Consider the following 15,604-nt stretch of genomic DNA (forward strand, 5'->3'; position numbering starts at 1 on the left):
GTGAATACTATCGAAACGAGCTTTAAATGCTACATCGAAAAATATATTAACTGTATATCCATAATATTCAGCAAATATCTATATTTGCATAAGATAAAAATATTTTATATACGTAGGATAAAACTTCTATTGTTCATATGTGTAAAGCATTTATAATTGATTACTAATGTATTACATATTAGTATTTATGTATTAATCAAGCCTCCTTCAGCTGATTGTTAATAAAATACTAACTATATTTAGTTAAATTTCCTAATGAGTAAATTAACGCGCTGTAATATATTATATTATATGATATTATGATATGATATAATATGATATATTATATCATATTATATCATATTATGATTATATGATATGTTATATAATATCTGGCAGGAAGTAGAAGTGATCAAGCTATATTTCCTCATTAATGAGATTTTAATAATATCTCAATTTAGCCAATTTTGGAGCGTATATTTGATTCAGGCAGAAGTCAATAGAAAGAAAAAACACACCTTTACAAAAATATAACTTTTACCATCAAATCGAGTATTATTAATAATTATTGATTACTATTAATAATTGAACCTAAGCTGGGTGACACAAGCGAAATTCTTTCTCCAGTCACGTTTACATTTCAACATATAATTAAACACCTCACAGTTATTACTATCGTAGTAGAATCTTGAATAACGTTTAAAAATGCTAAAAACGTAATTTGGTATACCCCATTATACATGTTAGATAACCAAATGTTTGTTTCGCTAACAATAACATTTAATCTCCTAAATTAAAAATATGACTGTTTTTTTTTTTAAACAAGTCTTATTGTGTCATTACGGTAAATTTACGTCGTAATTAATCCATCCACGAAGCTAAAAAATATCAGTTTCCTTCTCCCTTTCAATATCTTTATTGAAAAATATTTATTTTATTATTTGTTCATCTATTTCATATAGAATTGGCGTAGGACTTTAACGCATGTGAAATATACAATAAAACAAAAGTTCTTTTATTCTAAATTTATAACATATTTGGGTAATACAAGAGCCACGTTTCCAGATGATGATTTTCTCCTAACCCTCAGTTGTTTCTAAACCTTAGTTTAGAAACAATAAAAAAATATTTATATACAAACAGCATTTTAAAAATATTTTGGGCATGGTCCCATCGAAACTCGTCCCTTTTAAATAAGTTTTCCAAATAATTCAAAACTAAACGTCTTCCGGAACTTTCAAGTGCTCATTTGATAAATAATTAGTGTTCAAAATTAAATTTTAAAAAAAATCAGGCCAATTTCAGCGATAAGAAAAGCCATATGAGTGACACCAGACACTTACTGCTTGTTATTTATCAATAGAAATAACCATTGGTTAATTATTTATAGTGCTTTAAAATTCGTTTTTATACTTTCAGTCTATCTTCTTATAATTATTCAAGTTTTGCCTTATTTGAAAGTCTACAGAGTTTGCATGGATTAAATGTATAATAATTCAATTTCGGTTCAATTTTTACCATCCTAGACTATTTCAAAATCATAATAATATTCTTAATCACCAAACACTTCCGTAAAAGTTACTTTTTTAACCCTCTTCTTGATCATTTCCGACATATGGGTGTTATCTACAGGTAACAACTTATTCTGATTGGAATGGGAGGATCAAGTTTTCATTCCGTGGGGCCATTACGAAATAAAAGCAAACCTCCCAGGCCGGATAACTTTTCTGTTATTTGTACTCCCGGATGCATGAAATTGCATGCAATAAGTTTTTTTGTTTCTATTTCACCACTAGAATAGCTAATAAAACAACTTGCAAATATTATAATGTATGTTTATTTAGGTATGTTATTCTCGGCCCAGTTGTTTGGTTTTCTAGCGGACACCTTTGGAAGGAGGCGTGTAATGATCTGGAGCCAGTCTGGGACTCTACTGATTGTTGTACTATGGACCTTTGCACCTAACACTATAGCTTTGGGAATAATTCTCTTTATGAATGGTTTAATGTAAGTTATTACATGGCTATTATATATAGTAAAATTACCTAATAGAGGCTACTTTATTTTTGTATTTTTTATAACCACTTTATTATTTTATTATTTAGCATAAACCGGTTTCATACTATAAAGAAGTTTTTTGTTTTATTGCTTCACATTGGTTAAACTTTCCATTTCAAAAGCTTCATTGGTTTGTAATATATTTTTGTAAATTAAAGTTGTGGGTCTTATTAGGTTCAGTAGTTTTAATTATGACCCACCTTCTATATATATTTTGATAGGTTTAACTGAATTTACTAACCTCTTGTAAGGACATCTCATGGATCATGCCACCTGTAATTGTAATAAACATTTTTCAAAACTTTTGTTACATGAAAAATGAAAAAAAATCTTACTGTAGAATGAATTAAAATTATATTGATATTATAAACACAATACTATTTCTCAGAGTTAATTTTAATTTTTAATCTAAACCAAAGCATTTTTCAAGTAATAGGTCTTTCAGAACTTTAAATATAATTGTTGATTCCGAAAATGATTACCATATTCTTGTAAATATTTTTAATCAATTTTATATAACCCACTTTGATCTATTACATGTTGCCAACTTTCAGAGAATTTTTTAATTCCGTCCTCTCAGAACTTTTTAGATTTTGGCGCAATAAACTCCTCTATGTGCGTTTTACAGTTCTGGAGGTAATTAAAGTGTTTCCCGTTAAGAGAGTTTTGAAGGGCCCGAAATAAGTGAAAATCTTTTGGGGCAAGGTCTGGTGAATAGGGTGGGTGGGGATCACATCAATTCTTTTTCGTCAAGTTGTGAGGAACCCATATATCACTTCGAAGACCATATCCCACAGCCTCCAAATGATTTGAGACATTTGCAGGAGATATGTTAAGCGTTTCTGCGATAACTACGGTAACTAAGGATAATTCTATAGTACAAGAGCCCAAGTGGAGAAAAAAGGCAGTTATCTCACCCCAATTTTTGATTACTTTAATGAAAACTATGTATAATTACTAGTCAAAACTGATGAGTCTACCAAGTATAGGTAGAGGAAATTAAAAAATGGCGGCTGTTTCAAAGCGATAAAAAAACTAATTTTTCATTCGGAGCTCTATATCTCAAAAAGTAGGAACAACACAAGAAAACCTAAGAGAACGTCATTTAAAGAAGAGAGTTATTTACGTTCAATAGTTTTCGAGATATAGCTTTTTAAAAAGCAACATTTCAACATACAAAATGTTGTATGTTACGTACTGAAAGATTAGTAGTTAGTAAATTTATTTTGAAAAATCTATATCTCAAAAACCATTTGACGTACAGATGTTTATTAGCACTCAAATTAAAGCTAGTTTAATGAGAGATAAAGTATTTTATGATGTTTATCTTCGTAGGAGTAATAGTTTACATGAAATGTGCTAAAATAAATTGATTTATAGTTGTTCGGACAAATTTTTATTTGCCAAATTTATATTCATTTGTGAATATCATAAACACTACTACCCCTACGAAGATAAGTGTCATAAACTACTTTATAGTAAGTTAAATTTCCTTTATTTTGAGAGTTGGCAGATATATGTGCGTCTTATGAATCTAGAGATATATTTTTTCAAAAATCCAACATTTTATACGAACAACTATAAATTAACACTTTGTGAGTATATTATGTCAAATATCATAAAAACTACTACTCCTACAAAGATAAACATAATTAACTATTTTGTAGTCAATTTAACCAGCTTTAATTTGAGTGCTGGCAAACATCTGTAGGTCTAATAGTTTCCGAAATGAGGTTTTTCATAAATCTAACTTATTGTCCGAGCAACTATAAATCAATTTATTTTAGCAAATATTATGAAAACTACTAATCCTACGAAGGTAAAGGTCATAAACTTATTTATAGTCCATTAAACTAGCTTTAATTTGAGTGCTAATAGACATCTACATGTCTCATAGTTCCTGAGATATAGATTTCTCAAAATAAATTAACTAACTACTGATATTTCAGTACATTTTTATTAAAAGTTGCATTTTTAAAAGGCTATATCTCGAGAACTACGTAAATAGCTCTATTATGGCTCATATTTCAGCAAATTTATTCTTCTTTAAATAATGTTCTTTCAGATTTTCTTGTTTTGTTGGTAGTTTTTAAGATATAGAGCTCCCAATGAAAAATTAAGGTTTTTTTAAGGTTTTGAAACATCCGCCATTTTTTATTCCCCCTACCTATACTTGGCAAACTCATCAATTTTGACTAGTAATTATACATAGATTTCATTAAAGTAATCAAAAATTGGGGTGAGATAACTGCCTTTTTTTCTTCCCGGCTCTTGTACTACTATGTCGTAGAGTGAGGGGTGTCTGTGACCAATGCTTGAATTTGGTCATCAACAGTTGAAGGGCGACCCGAGCACTTTGCGTCTTCCAAGTCAAAATTTTCGGTTCTGAAGCGAGCAAACCACTTACGGACGGTGCTTTCTCCTAAGGCATCATCGGCATACACACTGAAAATTTTGTTAACCGTCTATGCAGCGAATTTTCCTTTTCGAAATAAAAAGTCATTAAATGACGAAAATGAATTTATTTCTCATCCATTTGGAGCAAGCTAAATACCACTTAAAGATAAGAAATCTCGGTTGAAACTCATGCATAAAAGCACCTTAACTAATCCTTTTTTAGAATATGTAAATATTATTGACCAAGTAAACATGATTTTATAAACACAGAGAGGATTAAATTGAAATAATAAAAAACACTAGGAACTTATTTTACAACCTGAAAAGTCTGTAAAAAGTTGTCAGATAGCGTACATAAGGGAAACTGTAATACATGTAACTAATTTTAGATATTACAAGTAAATACATTTACCCTATCACAATTATTTTCACAATAATAAATATATAGGTACTGTAAATAGTAAATTGAACAGGTCGGAAAACACTCACTATACCACTTTCAAACAACAATTAACCAGCTTCAAACCAGCAGTACTGAATCTACCAAATTCGATTTAATTTCAGATTTGGCTTCTAGATTTCAATAGAATTAAATCACGTAATAAGAAATCAATTTGGAACTGGGCCACATTTAGGTTACTCTTTTTATTTTTAAAATCAATTCACTTAACTTATCATACCTTGTTGGTAAAACAATATACCATTGAGGCAGTTATTTTTTATTCCCATAAATAAACTTGTCAATGACCTTATGATTTAGAAATGGTGAAACTGAACACTGTTTTCTATTTCTTAATCTTTACTATCTTAAAATTTATGTCTTTAATCTTAAATAAATATGCAATTTTCTAAATAAGAACTTTATCTTGCAGTATAAATTTCCTCCCATTTAGTGATTCACTATCCATAACTGGTTACTAAATATACAATATAAAAACTGACTAAGTGCTGTCAGATTTTAAAAAAACAAATTAATTTAAAAGAAATCTTTTGATTTTTCTGTATTTAAAAGTCAAAATTTTGATTTGTCATCTTCAAATTGGCCTAATTTTCCCTTTTGATATTTAATCATTGTCAAGAAACATTTTATTAGTTAATAATTATTTTATCTTCTCAGAACATTAGATTTAATTAATAAATGAATTAGGATATGTTATGTTCTATATAAATGAACTTTACTAAAATGTTTGGCTTACACATCCATAATTTTTATTTCAGTTTGACTGGCACTTTGACACCGGTGTATGTTTACGTCGGAGAATTTTGCCCACCGCTTGTCAGAGCTAAAGCTCTGCTTGGAATGACAGCATTGATGGCTATGTCAAATGTATATCTCCCAGGTATGACCTCTTATCTCATCTATATCTAATCTTGTATCTATTTTTTTTAAATCAACTGCTTTACTATTCCATTTGGCACTTATCATTTTTCCACTAAGAGTCTCATTCAGATGCATTGTGTACCTAGACAATTCAAAGCTGGGAGGGAAACTTATTTTTGGGCCCTCTCATCCCAAATAAAATTCCACCAATTTGTTAACTTAAAAACAAATCATTCACTTCTGAACAAAGACAATCTACCAAAGCCGGATTTAAACCCAGGTCCTTGAAGTTAGTAGCAGAGTGTGGTTTGTATTAGGCATATATACTAAGTTCTAATTTGTTTATAAAGGCACAGTTTACCATTCTTTGCAGTTTAGAAGATCTTAAACCTGTCCTCAGTTTAGTACGTAGAAGGTTTTTTTGAAGAGCAAGAACCAATACCAACTTTATTTTTCATAAAAAAATATTTTATCCTATTTTTTTTAGGTCAGTTAGGCAAATTATTTTAATACTGTGCTCTTATTTTGGCAAATTTGGACAACAGTATACCATTGAATTTGTTTTCGGTTTTATAATAACAAAAATGTATTATCAATTGTTTTAAACGAGTTCAAATCCATACTCAAATAAATCACGAAAAACCAAAAATAACTTTCCACATATTAGGCCAAAGGTTCATTAAATATATTTTACCTGGCCGGTTCAAACTAAATATATTCAGCTGAAATCAATGAGATGGATACATTATTGTCATAATTTAATTAATTAATACTATATCGGTAAAATATTTTTTATATTTTGTTCGAAAATTTATGTTTGAGGGTTTTTGAGGATGCTAGAAACAAATCTGAATAGCATTTTTTGAAATATAGAAATTGTGATAATAACTATACTATATGGGAAAGGATTTTTGGTTCTTGTAATTTTGTTCACACTTAAACTCATTTAATACAATCAATATTTTTTTTTAGTTATTCCACACAAAAAACAAATTGATTGGTGTATAATACCCACTAAATAATTCCAAAACAAAGGAGGTATGCCATAATATAAAAAAATTCTAAAATTATGTAAACATTTTTTTTAGACCTGGCATCACTAAAAAAAAAGTTCATAGAAACTGATGATCCCACTAGCCTCCCCTAGTATGTAAAACAAACACATTAATTTATTTATATTTACAATAATCTTTTATACATATAAATCACTATTTTCAAAATTTTATGATTTCCAGGAATGGCCCGGATTATTTTACCACTTGGTTTTGATTTGCCTATCTTTGGTTTATTCACATTTACCTCATGGCGCCTCTACATTTTATTTCAATCAATACCTGTTTCATTGGCACTGTTTTTTCTTTCAAGATTGCCAGAATCGCCAAAGTTTTATTTAAGTCAGGGTAAACAGGATGAAGCAATGAAAGTTTTAAGGATAATTTACAGAATTAACCATAGAAACAATGAGAATGAATTTCCAGTAAGTAAAAAATGTATATAATAATAACATAAGTAGAATAAAATTGCTAAATATTACTTTATTTTTCAGATATTAAGCTTAAAAGTGGATAATGAATATGAAGAAGAGAGTTTCGCAAACCAAAATGGTGGTAATCAGTTCTTCAAGTACTGCAAGATGATGCTGAAACAATTTATAGCATTGTTCTCTAAGGAATATATATGGTTCACTTTGATTTCCTGTGCACTTCTTTTTGGTGAAAACGGAATGTGAGTACTAGATTCTAAAATATTTCCAATACAAACAAAATTCATTTTTGAATTAATGTGAAGCTATTTCACTTTTAATTTTATTTATTAGAAAAATTAACGATTTCTCCTTGTTAATAATAATGAACAATAAATTAAATTATAATATGCATGAATCTGATAATTATTGCTTTTCTATGGTGGCAATGACAATAGTCAAATTTTCATTTTCCTACCTATATATGAGATATATACTAAGCAAAAGTATTGTCATTTTGTATCAGCTGATCTAACTCCCAGGTTAGTAATGTTCATAGAAGACCTCAGGGAAGCCTCAGAGAGATTTGAGAGGAAGGTGACAGTTGGTACAGGTTTGGAATTAAAGGTTCAACTATACAAGCAGGCATCTTCCACTGCTCAGCAGTAGAAGAAGAAAAAAGGGGAATTTCTGTACCAACAACAGTACCTCGAGCATATGCCAGGGGTACTGTAAGTAAATGCCACTTTCCAAAATTTTATATAACAAATTAAAATTAAAATTGTAAATTTACAGTAAATTCCAGCATTTACTTTTCAATGTTTTTTATTATTTTCCTATATACTCAACTACTCTATGGATATTAGATTTTTTTTTAAATAAATGAAAATGTTGCCTCAATTATCCTTAACACAGTTAAGTATGCAGGAAAATAAGAAAAAATTTAACTTACTGTAAAGTAACAAATTAATAAATAAAAAAAAAAATTATTTCAACCAATAATACTTTTTCATAGGTGTAATACTCTGGTTCTATGGTTCCCTGAGATGACTAGTAGAATCAGGCATTTCTCTCTAACCCATGATGAGTTCAACACAAGCTTATGTAACCTTATGCAAAATAATGTTGTTGAAGACACCACTGGCTGTAAACTTAACTATCAATTTCTTACTGCTGGGATTCTGCTTGGTTTAGTTGAAGTGATTGCATGCATATTTGTAGGACTTTGTGCAAGTAGGATGAACAAGAAACTGGTTCTGTGTAAGACAAAATATGAATTATCAATCTTATAATTCTTTTAATCATTGTCATTTGAATTAATTTTTTTTTTCCTTTAAGCTTTGAGCATGTTTCTAAGTGCTGGAATACTTTTTTCATGTGTGTTCATAACATTGGAATATACCCTCACTGTTTCTCTCGCAGTTATAATAGTGATTCTATTTGTGATGTTTCCTGTAATAATAAGCATTATTGTGGAACTGTTTCCCACCAAATTGAGGTAAGAAGTTTTGGTATAAAAACAGAATAAATTCATAATTACTATCAGCATTTAAGAATAATTTTAATTATTAAGATTGTTATTACATGATATATAAGGCCCACTTTTATCAGTATCACCACTGAGGTCAAGATTTATCCGATGTTCCTCAGAATGTAATGAAACATTGCCCAAGTATCCTAACACAATGAGTTTATGAATTCATGAAATGTTCCTGAGTATTAGCCACATCGACTTATATGTTAAAGTGGTTGTCCACACAGTAAAATATGAACAAACTACAAAATTTATCAAAAATGACATAAACATTTTTGTTAGAACCATATTTCTGAAACTTTTTAAGAATTAGAACAATCTACTATGGTATAGGTATTATTAAGAGTAGACATTGAGAAATAACCTTAATTTTTGGATTAAAGGAAACATCCACACAAATAAAAATCGTGTACTACTATATACCGATGAGCGAGTGGGTTCAGTACTTTGTAAGGCAGTACTTTTTCTTGTACACAGTTTATAGTTGTGCATGGAGGTGAGTTGTTCAAAATCACACCCAACCATCAAGTTTCTCCCCAATTAAGGATACCCTCTTTATAAATGCTTGGGTTGGCTGTGCTCCAGTAGGGCTTCCAAACCCACTGAGCTGTGAGTCAGAATAACCCAATAATTAAAATTATCTTAACAGAATAAATAGTTATTTGCCCGGGTGAATTGAAAGCCAGGCCGAGAATAATTGTAGTGCAGTGCCTTACTCACTGATCTACACCATTTTTTAAAAGAAAAAAGAAAATTAATTAAAATTCTAACCTAGAGATTCTGGCCATTTGTTTGGTATAAAGGCTCACTAGGCCTCACCACTATCTTCAAGTGAGTGGCAAACTTTGTAATTTTATAATCAACCAATAAAAAAAACAAAAAATTCTATACTTCCTCAAAACGTGAGGTTTTACATTTTAAATAATTAGATGTTTCATTTATAATATTATATTTTATAATATTCCAATTCATTTATAATAAATGAGTAGAAGGAACAAAATATTTAATGACAATGAAAAAACTTGACAGTAGCTTGGTCTCCAACATGGATACAAATCCACTAAAGGACCAAACAATAAAAATAGTATACAAACATTTTTTTGCTGTTATGTCATTAAATTTAAAATAATGTAATTTAAATGCATAGATTCTTTGATCTGTTTGATAGCTTAGTCTATTTAGTTTCAGTGTTTATTAATATAAATTAATATTTATGACAGATCAGCAGCAGCCTCAATTATAATGACTAGTGCAAGATTGGGTTCTGCATTAGGAGGTCAGATAATGGGAGTACTGTTTCAGAATCATTGCAAACCAGGATTTTTCGGAATAGCATCCATAATTATAGGTAAGCTTTAATTCAATATATACATTTTATTAGTAGTAAACATCAATTTAATTTAATAAATTAAATGCGTTTTAAAACTTTTTTCCTGTATTGCACTAATGTTGGTTTCAATGTTTCATTTAAGCGACTGGCATCTTATGCATTTTAATACCAATCAAGAAAAGTCGCAAGAAGACACAAGGTGTTGAAAGTTCCTAAAATCAAACTAATAAATAATAAAAGATAAATTTGTATGAGTTGATTTTTTTAATTTTATAATTTATAAAATAATTATATATATTTGTATTGTAATTTTATATTTTTTTATTATGTAAATAACAATTATATTATGATTATACAGCTTATCTTAATAATATATTAACTTTTCAATTCATTTTAACAATTTCCAATCCTTTACCTTCTATAATATTCAGATACTATGGATTTATTTCCAAATAATATTTATATTATTTCCAAATAGCAATTCCCCTAATTTCAGGGATTCATCTCACAGATTGCATCTGTTTATTGTATTTATTACATATGATGGATCCGAAAACAATTCATTTTAACCAAACAAGGTTTTTAAATTTGCAATATTTTGTTTTATATAATTTAGTCACACAAAATTACATTTTCAAGGAATAACTCATGTTTAAAACCTTGTTTATTGGTATTAGAGGTTTTTCATGCTAATATATACTATAATTTTTTTTTCATACCCTCTTTATCCATTGAAACAAATAGAAATATATATATATAATACAAGTACATATATCCTGGCAACATATATTTATCCTTGTATTGCCTGAAGGCATTTTAAGGAGTTAAGAATGGTCCGCTGTGGGCAGGGTAGCACTTTGGTACATAGCACCATTTTGTTTATTATAGAGTATGGAGGGACTGCTCTGCTAGCTAAAACTACTATAAAATATAATATAGTGATATTTATATTAAACTAGAAAATTTACTCAAGTCGAAAAAGTGAGTTTTGCAGTTAGACACATATCATATTTATTACATATTTTTTATCATCAGTAGTAAATATACTGATCAGTAAAGTAAGAGTATACCCCATAAGAGAATACAGGACATTAATTAACTATAAATGAAATATTTTAAAAATAGAAACAGTTATTAATTTCTTCGACTTAATTATTAAGTCAACAAATTGGCAATTTTTATAATTTTTACTCTAAACAACTTTGCTTTATGAACAGAAACAAACAACATACTATTTAAAATATAACTTCATTTAATATTTAAAAAGTTGCAAATATTAACAAAAAAAAATTTAACATTTACAAGAAATACTTTTCTTGATTTTTGAAAAGCAAACTCACAAAATTAAAATCCTGAAAATCATCATTGATTATTCTTATAATTTTATTTGCTTCATCTTTTATCATTTTTATTATTCTTAGCATTTAATTGATTGGTTGTGATTATTTATTTTTCAATTTGGCTTCCCCACAACAAAATTTAGAGAAGCCTTTTATTCATTTAAGAAAAAAAAAATTAATGTCCTCAAAATCAAAAATTTCTATTTCTATTTTAGGTTTTAGACATCTAGGAATTGAGGATTAGCTTGGAAAAGGTCTAGTATAAATGTTATGAAGTTTAGATATTTTACATTGAGGAAGATTATGAAGATATTAAAAATATAAATTGTTGCACGAACAAATTATAGACATGGTTTAAGACATAAAAATGAAAATAAAAACTTATTATATATAATAAGATCACTATTCTATTAAATCTTATGGTTTTCTAAGAAAAAAAGAGGTTATAATTATTATCATATGCAATGTTTCCTCTAATTAAAGTAAAGCAGGGAAGAAATACAAATTATGATTATTCCATTCTAATAAATGCCTTGAATTTAGTTTAAAAAATTTAGTAATTTTAGAATAAAGTTTGTAAAGAAGGAGTGTTCTTGTCTTAATACTTAGTATAATTATGTATAATTCATAGGCAACTTTAAATTACAAATGAACGAAAAAAATAAAAGATTTTTTTAAAAATACATAACCAATTTCAGAACGTTGAAAGAACTACTTGAAATAATCTAATAATTTTATGTAAAAAAAGTAAATAATAATTTCAAATTAATATGATTACTGTACTTATCATATTAATTTGAAATATGTTAACACAAAAAAAAGTTTTATTCTAAACTTTAGTCGTATATGACGACTCCAACTAAAATATTAATTATGAATAACGACAGAAGATTTATTAATTAGTCTTTTAAAGTGGCCAAAAATTGTTATCATTATCGGTCGCAATTAATGGCCAAAAACTTTTTCTCATTATTTGTTTCATATTAGTTGCGACTAAAGTCTAAAAACTTTTTCATTAATATTTTTTGTCAATAAAAATTCAGTCACAATCGTCAATCGAATAGTTTCCGCTCAATAACTGTGTTCGTTCATGACAACAATTTATATTTTTAATTATCTGCCATCTCTATGGATATAAAAATGTCTAAGATATGAAAGTAAGAAAACTATGCATTTTTAAACAGATTTTTTTTTTTCAACCTCTTATTTTAGTTTCTGAAAATTCATTTTTCTTTGTATTTGTATTTGGTACGCAATTACATATATTTCAAGGTTAGTTATTTGAATTTAAGGATGAAATCAAGGCGACGAGTTGTTGTTTAAACATAGGTGTTTTTATTTCATTTCTTCCCACCTTCCCCTGTCTCTTGAGCAATGCTGGTATTTACAATGGTTAGATGTTACATATGTAAGTGTAACATCCACCTGCTGCTAATGAAACAATTTGCAACATTCAATTAATGGCTATAATTTTTTTTCAAAGCCTCTTCTATCGGGTAGCCTTATTTGAGCATGTCTTCTTCAGTGTAATTATTTTTTCTTATGAGTAAGTGATAGTAGTTAATGAATTTTATATTAAACCATTTCTAACATAATCCTCAATACATAAAAAAAAGGATTACAGGTTCGATCAATTATGCAGGAACACAAATTTGACTACAGACCCACACTCAGACACGGAATCAAATTTGGGGTAGGCTTAATTGAATTTTTACGTTTGAATTAACACCATATCCTATGTCAATACTGACGGTAGCCAGTCTGCCAATCCAAGGGTTGCGAGTTCAAGTCCCCGGATTTTTTTAAAGCCTTATCTACCCGGGATTTTTTCAAGCATATATTTACACAATACTCCCTCACAACCTCCACCCGGGCATTTGTGAGGTCCGTTAGCCGGTGGGTGGCACTCACAAAAATAGACGTGGGAGTGGCGAACCCTCCTTATGAAAACCACGTCATGAAATGCGCGACGCATTTGCTTAGTACATCGCGCGAGGCCTTGGATCTCCACCGTCTGTCGCGCCAATAATAATAGGGGAAAGTTTTTCTTTAATTCTAATTTTGATGTCTCCACCCCTCCAGATTTTGGGACTGCTAAACATTGAGGTTTACTGACAGATGATTCTGTGGAGAATCATCAACTAATGTTTATGTCACTATACTAGTACACTCTGTAATGCTAAAGGTGCCTCTTTAACTTTTAATGTACAATTTAAGTCAGTTCAAGGTTGAAAAAAAAATGAAACACGCTTTATATCTAACAATCGACCATATTTAGCACCAAAGAATTATCACAACTTAGTGTATTAATTATCAAAACTCAATACTTTGCACGTTTGGAATGTTTTTATTAAAAATATTATATTAATAATTATACACATCATCTCCTGTAAAGCCATAAAAGTTGAAATCTATTATAAAAAATCGTCACGTACCTAAATACAAGCAGGTTGTGACACACCCCTACACATTCCCCTCTTTTTGGCTGCGCCAGTTGACAGATAAAAATTGGCACAAAACTTTTTTCCATGGTTTTTTTAATGAAAACTAAATATTTTGGACGTTTGGAAAACTATTGTTATAAATATATTATATTAATAATAATACATCTTGTGTTAAACTATCAAACTTTAAAATTGTTAAGGTGCCTCTAAACGTTTCCCAAACAATGGAAAATTCGTGCATGCGAAAGCTGGATTTGTGGCCGACTCGTTGGGTGTCGGTTTTTGGGTACAAATCAAAGGGCACTTTTGCAGTGTCCACAAGTTTGTTTTCAATTTGCATTTTTTTAGAACTGCTAACTGATGAGTCTTCTTGCTCTCTATGTTTTAATTAATTAAAGAATTTCGCTAATCTTCATATTTACTAATTAACTCTATTTTAAGATTGTACATTTTATATGTCTATCGATTCCGTGGAAATACATTGTTTCAAATCTTGTTAATTAACTTTATCAGTTTATTTTCTATTTAACATATCACAAATACATATTTATGAAGACATTATATATCTAGGTAATTAAATTAAAAAGTTCATGATCATAATTTTAGGAGGAAGGTATGTAGTACTATTTCTATTAATTAACATTATCTACCTTAACATATATTTACTAATATATAACTACTAAGTAACACATATTTCTTAATCGAAATAGATCGAGTGTAATAAGCCAAAAGATCAAAACAAGCGCGTGGACATGGTCGTTTGCTATGCTGGATTTACACGTTTGCCACTCACTGCAAATCCAAGACATGTACAAATGCTTGGTAAACAAAGGAAGTAACAAACGTTTGTGTTTTATAAGACTTTACATGAATAAAATATCACTGTTTACTGAAGTTGAAGTGTTAAATTTTCCAGTATCTACTTCATTTGCAAGTATTTACTTATAGTTTTCCCAGCGAACTCTTATTTTCAATTAGTTAAAGATAAGTAATAAATTAGTAATGAAAGAACTTACTTGTATTTTTTATATGTCACTATTATGCAGGATTTATATTTTTAATAAAATTTCTGGCTTCAAATCTACCTATTTATCAACCCATGGCCGATCTGAAGTCTGACTAGATTAAGTTGCTCTAGTAAAACAAGTCTTTGAAGTTCTGCTTAACCTCAGTCTCTTCTGTTTCGGGCCTAATTATTTTCTTTTGATGATGATAATTTTACAAGAAGAATTCTTTGGCTCTTGCATTTAGCCAGCACTTCTTCTTCATTCTATGATATATTTATATTATAATTACACTCACACGGAATTACACTTTCCGGAGCTATTCATTACTGATTTCAGGAGTAGTTTGTTCAGTCGTCTTTAATTTTTGTTCGTAGCATTTTTTAACTAAACCGACAGAAGAGATTTCCTGCGATTAATTATAGTGTTGGTGTTTGTGGACTATGGTCTTTGTTTAGGTCGATATAAATTGAGTTCTAATCAGAATAATTTAGGACTACAATTAGTATTGTTAGACCAGTATGTAGGAGTATCGGAAAATATTAATATAACTAAGGGAATGAGATGAAAATGTCAATTTTCCCTGATGAGAATTTGTAGTTTTGGTTTTCTATTGCTGGTGATTGCATTCAAGCCTAGAAGATGAAGTGATTTATGAAATTATTGAATGGGAATTCGGAAATAAAATTTTGCAAACTTTAGTTACATAATATAAGTGCAAACTATCTATTTTGG

The 15,604-nt window shown here is 29.0% G+C and overlaps 1 protein-coding gene across 1 annotated transcript; it reads left to right on the forward strand.

Moving 5' to 3' along the window:
* Positions 1-1,827: 1,827 nt before the first annotated feature.
* LOC106678191 (synaptic vesicle glycoprotein 2B) lies at positions 1,828-10,338 on the forward strand. The gene is made up of 8 exons (XM_014416573.2): positions 1,828-1,986; positions 5,653-5,774; positions 6,991-7,232; positions 7,302-7,480; positions 8,233-8,477; positions 8,556-8,715; positions 9,972-10,099; positions 10,224-10,338. Exons 1-8 carry the CDS (start codon positions 1,886-1,888, stop codon positions 10,295-10,297), a joined length of 1,251 nt encoding a protein of 416 aa, XP_014272059.1. The 5' UTR covers positions 1,828-1,885; the 3' UTR covers positions 10,298-10,338.
* The last annotated feature ends 5,266 nt before the right edge of the window (positions 10,339-15,604 follow it).

This window comes from Halyomorpha halys, unplaced genomic scaffold, assembly GCF_000696795.3.
Source record: "Halyomorpha halys isolate HHAL.00 unplaced genomic scaffold, Hhal_1.1 Scaffold128.1, whole genome shotgun sequence".
In the NCBI taxonomy this organism is placed as follows: Eukaryota; Metazoa; Arthropoda; class Insecta; order Hemiptera; family Pentatomidae; genus Halyomorpha; species Halyomorpha halys.

Coding starts and splice junctions, on each gene's coding strand:
- LOC106678191 (XM_014416573.2), top strand. CDS start 1,886: ATGATCTGGAGCCAGTCTGGGACTCTACTGATTGTTGTACTATGGACC. Junction 1,987..5,652: donor CTCTTTATGAATGGTTTAAT/GTAAGTTATTAC, acceptor TTTTTATTTCAG/TTTGACTGGCACTTTGACAC. Junction 8,478..8,555: donor GAACAAGAAACTGGTTCTGT/GTAAGACAAAAT, acceptor TTTTCCTTTAAG/CTTTGAGCATGTTTCTAAGT.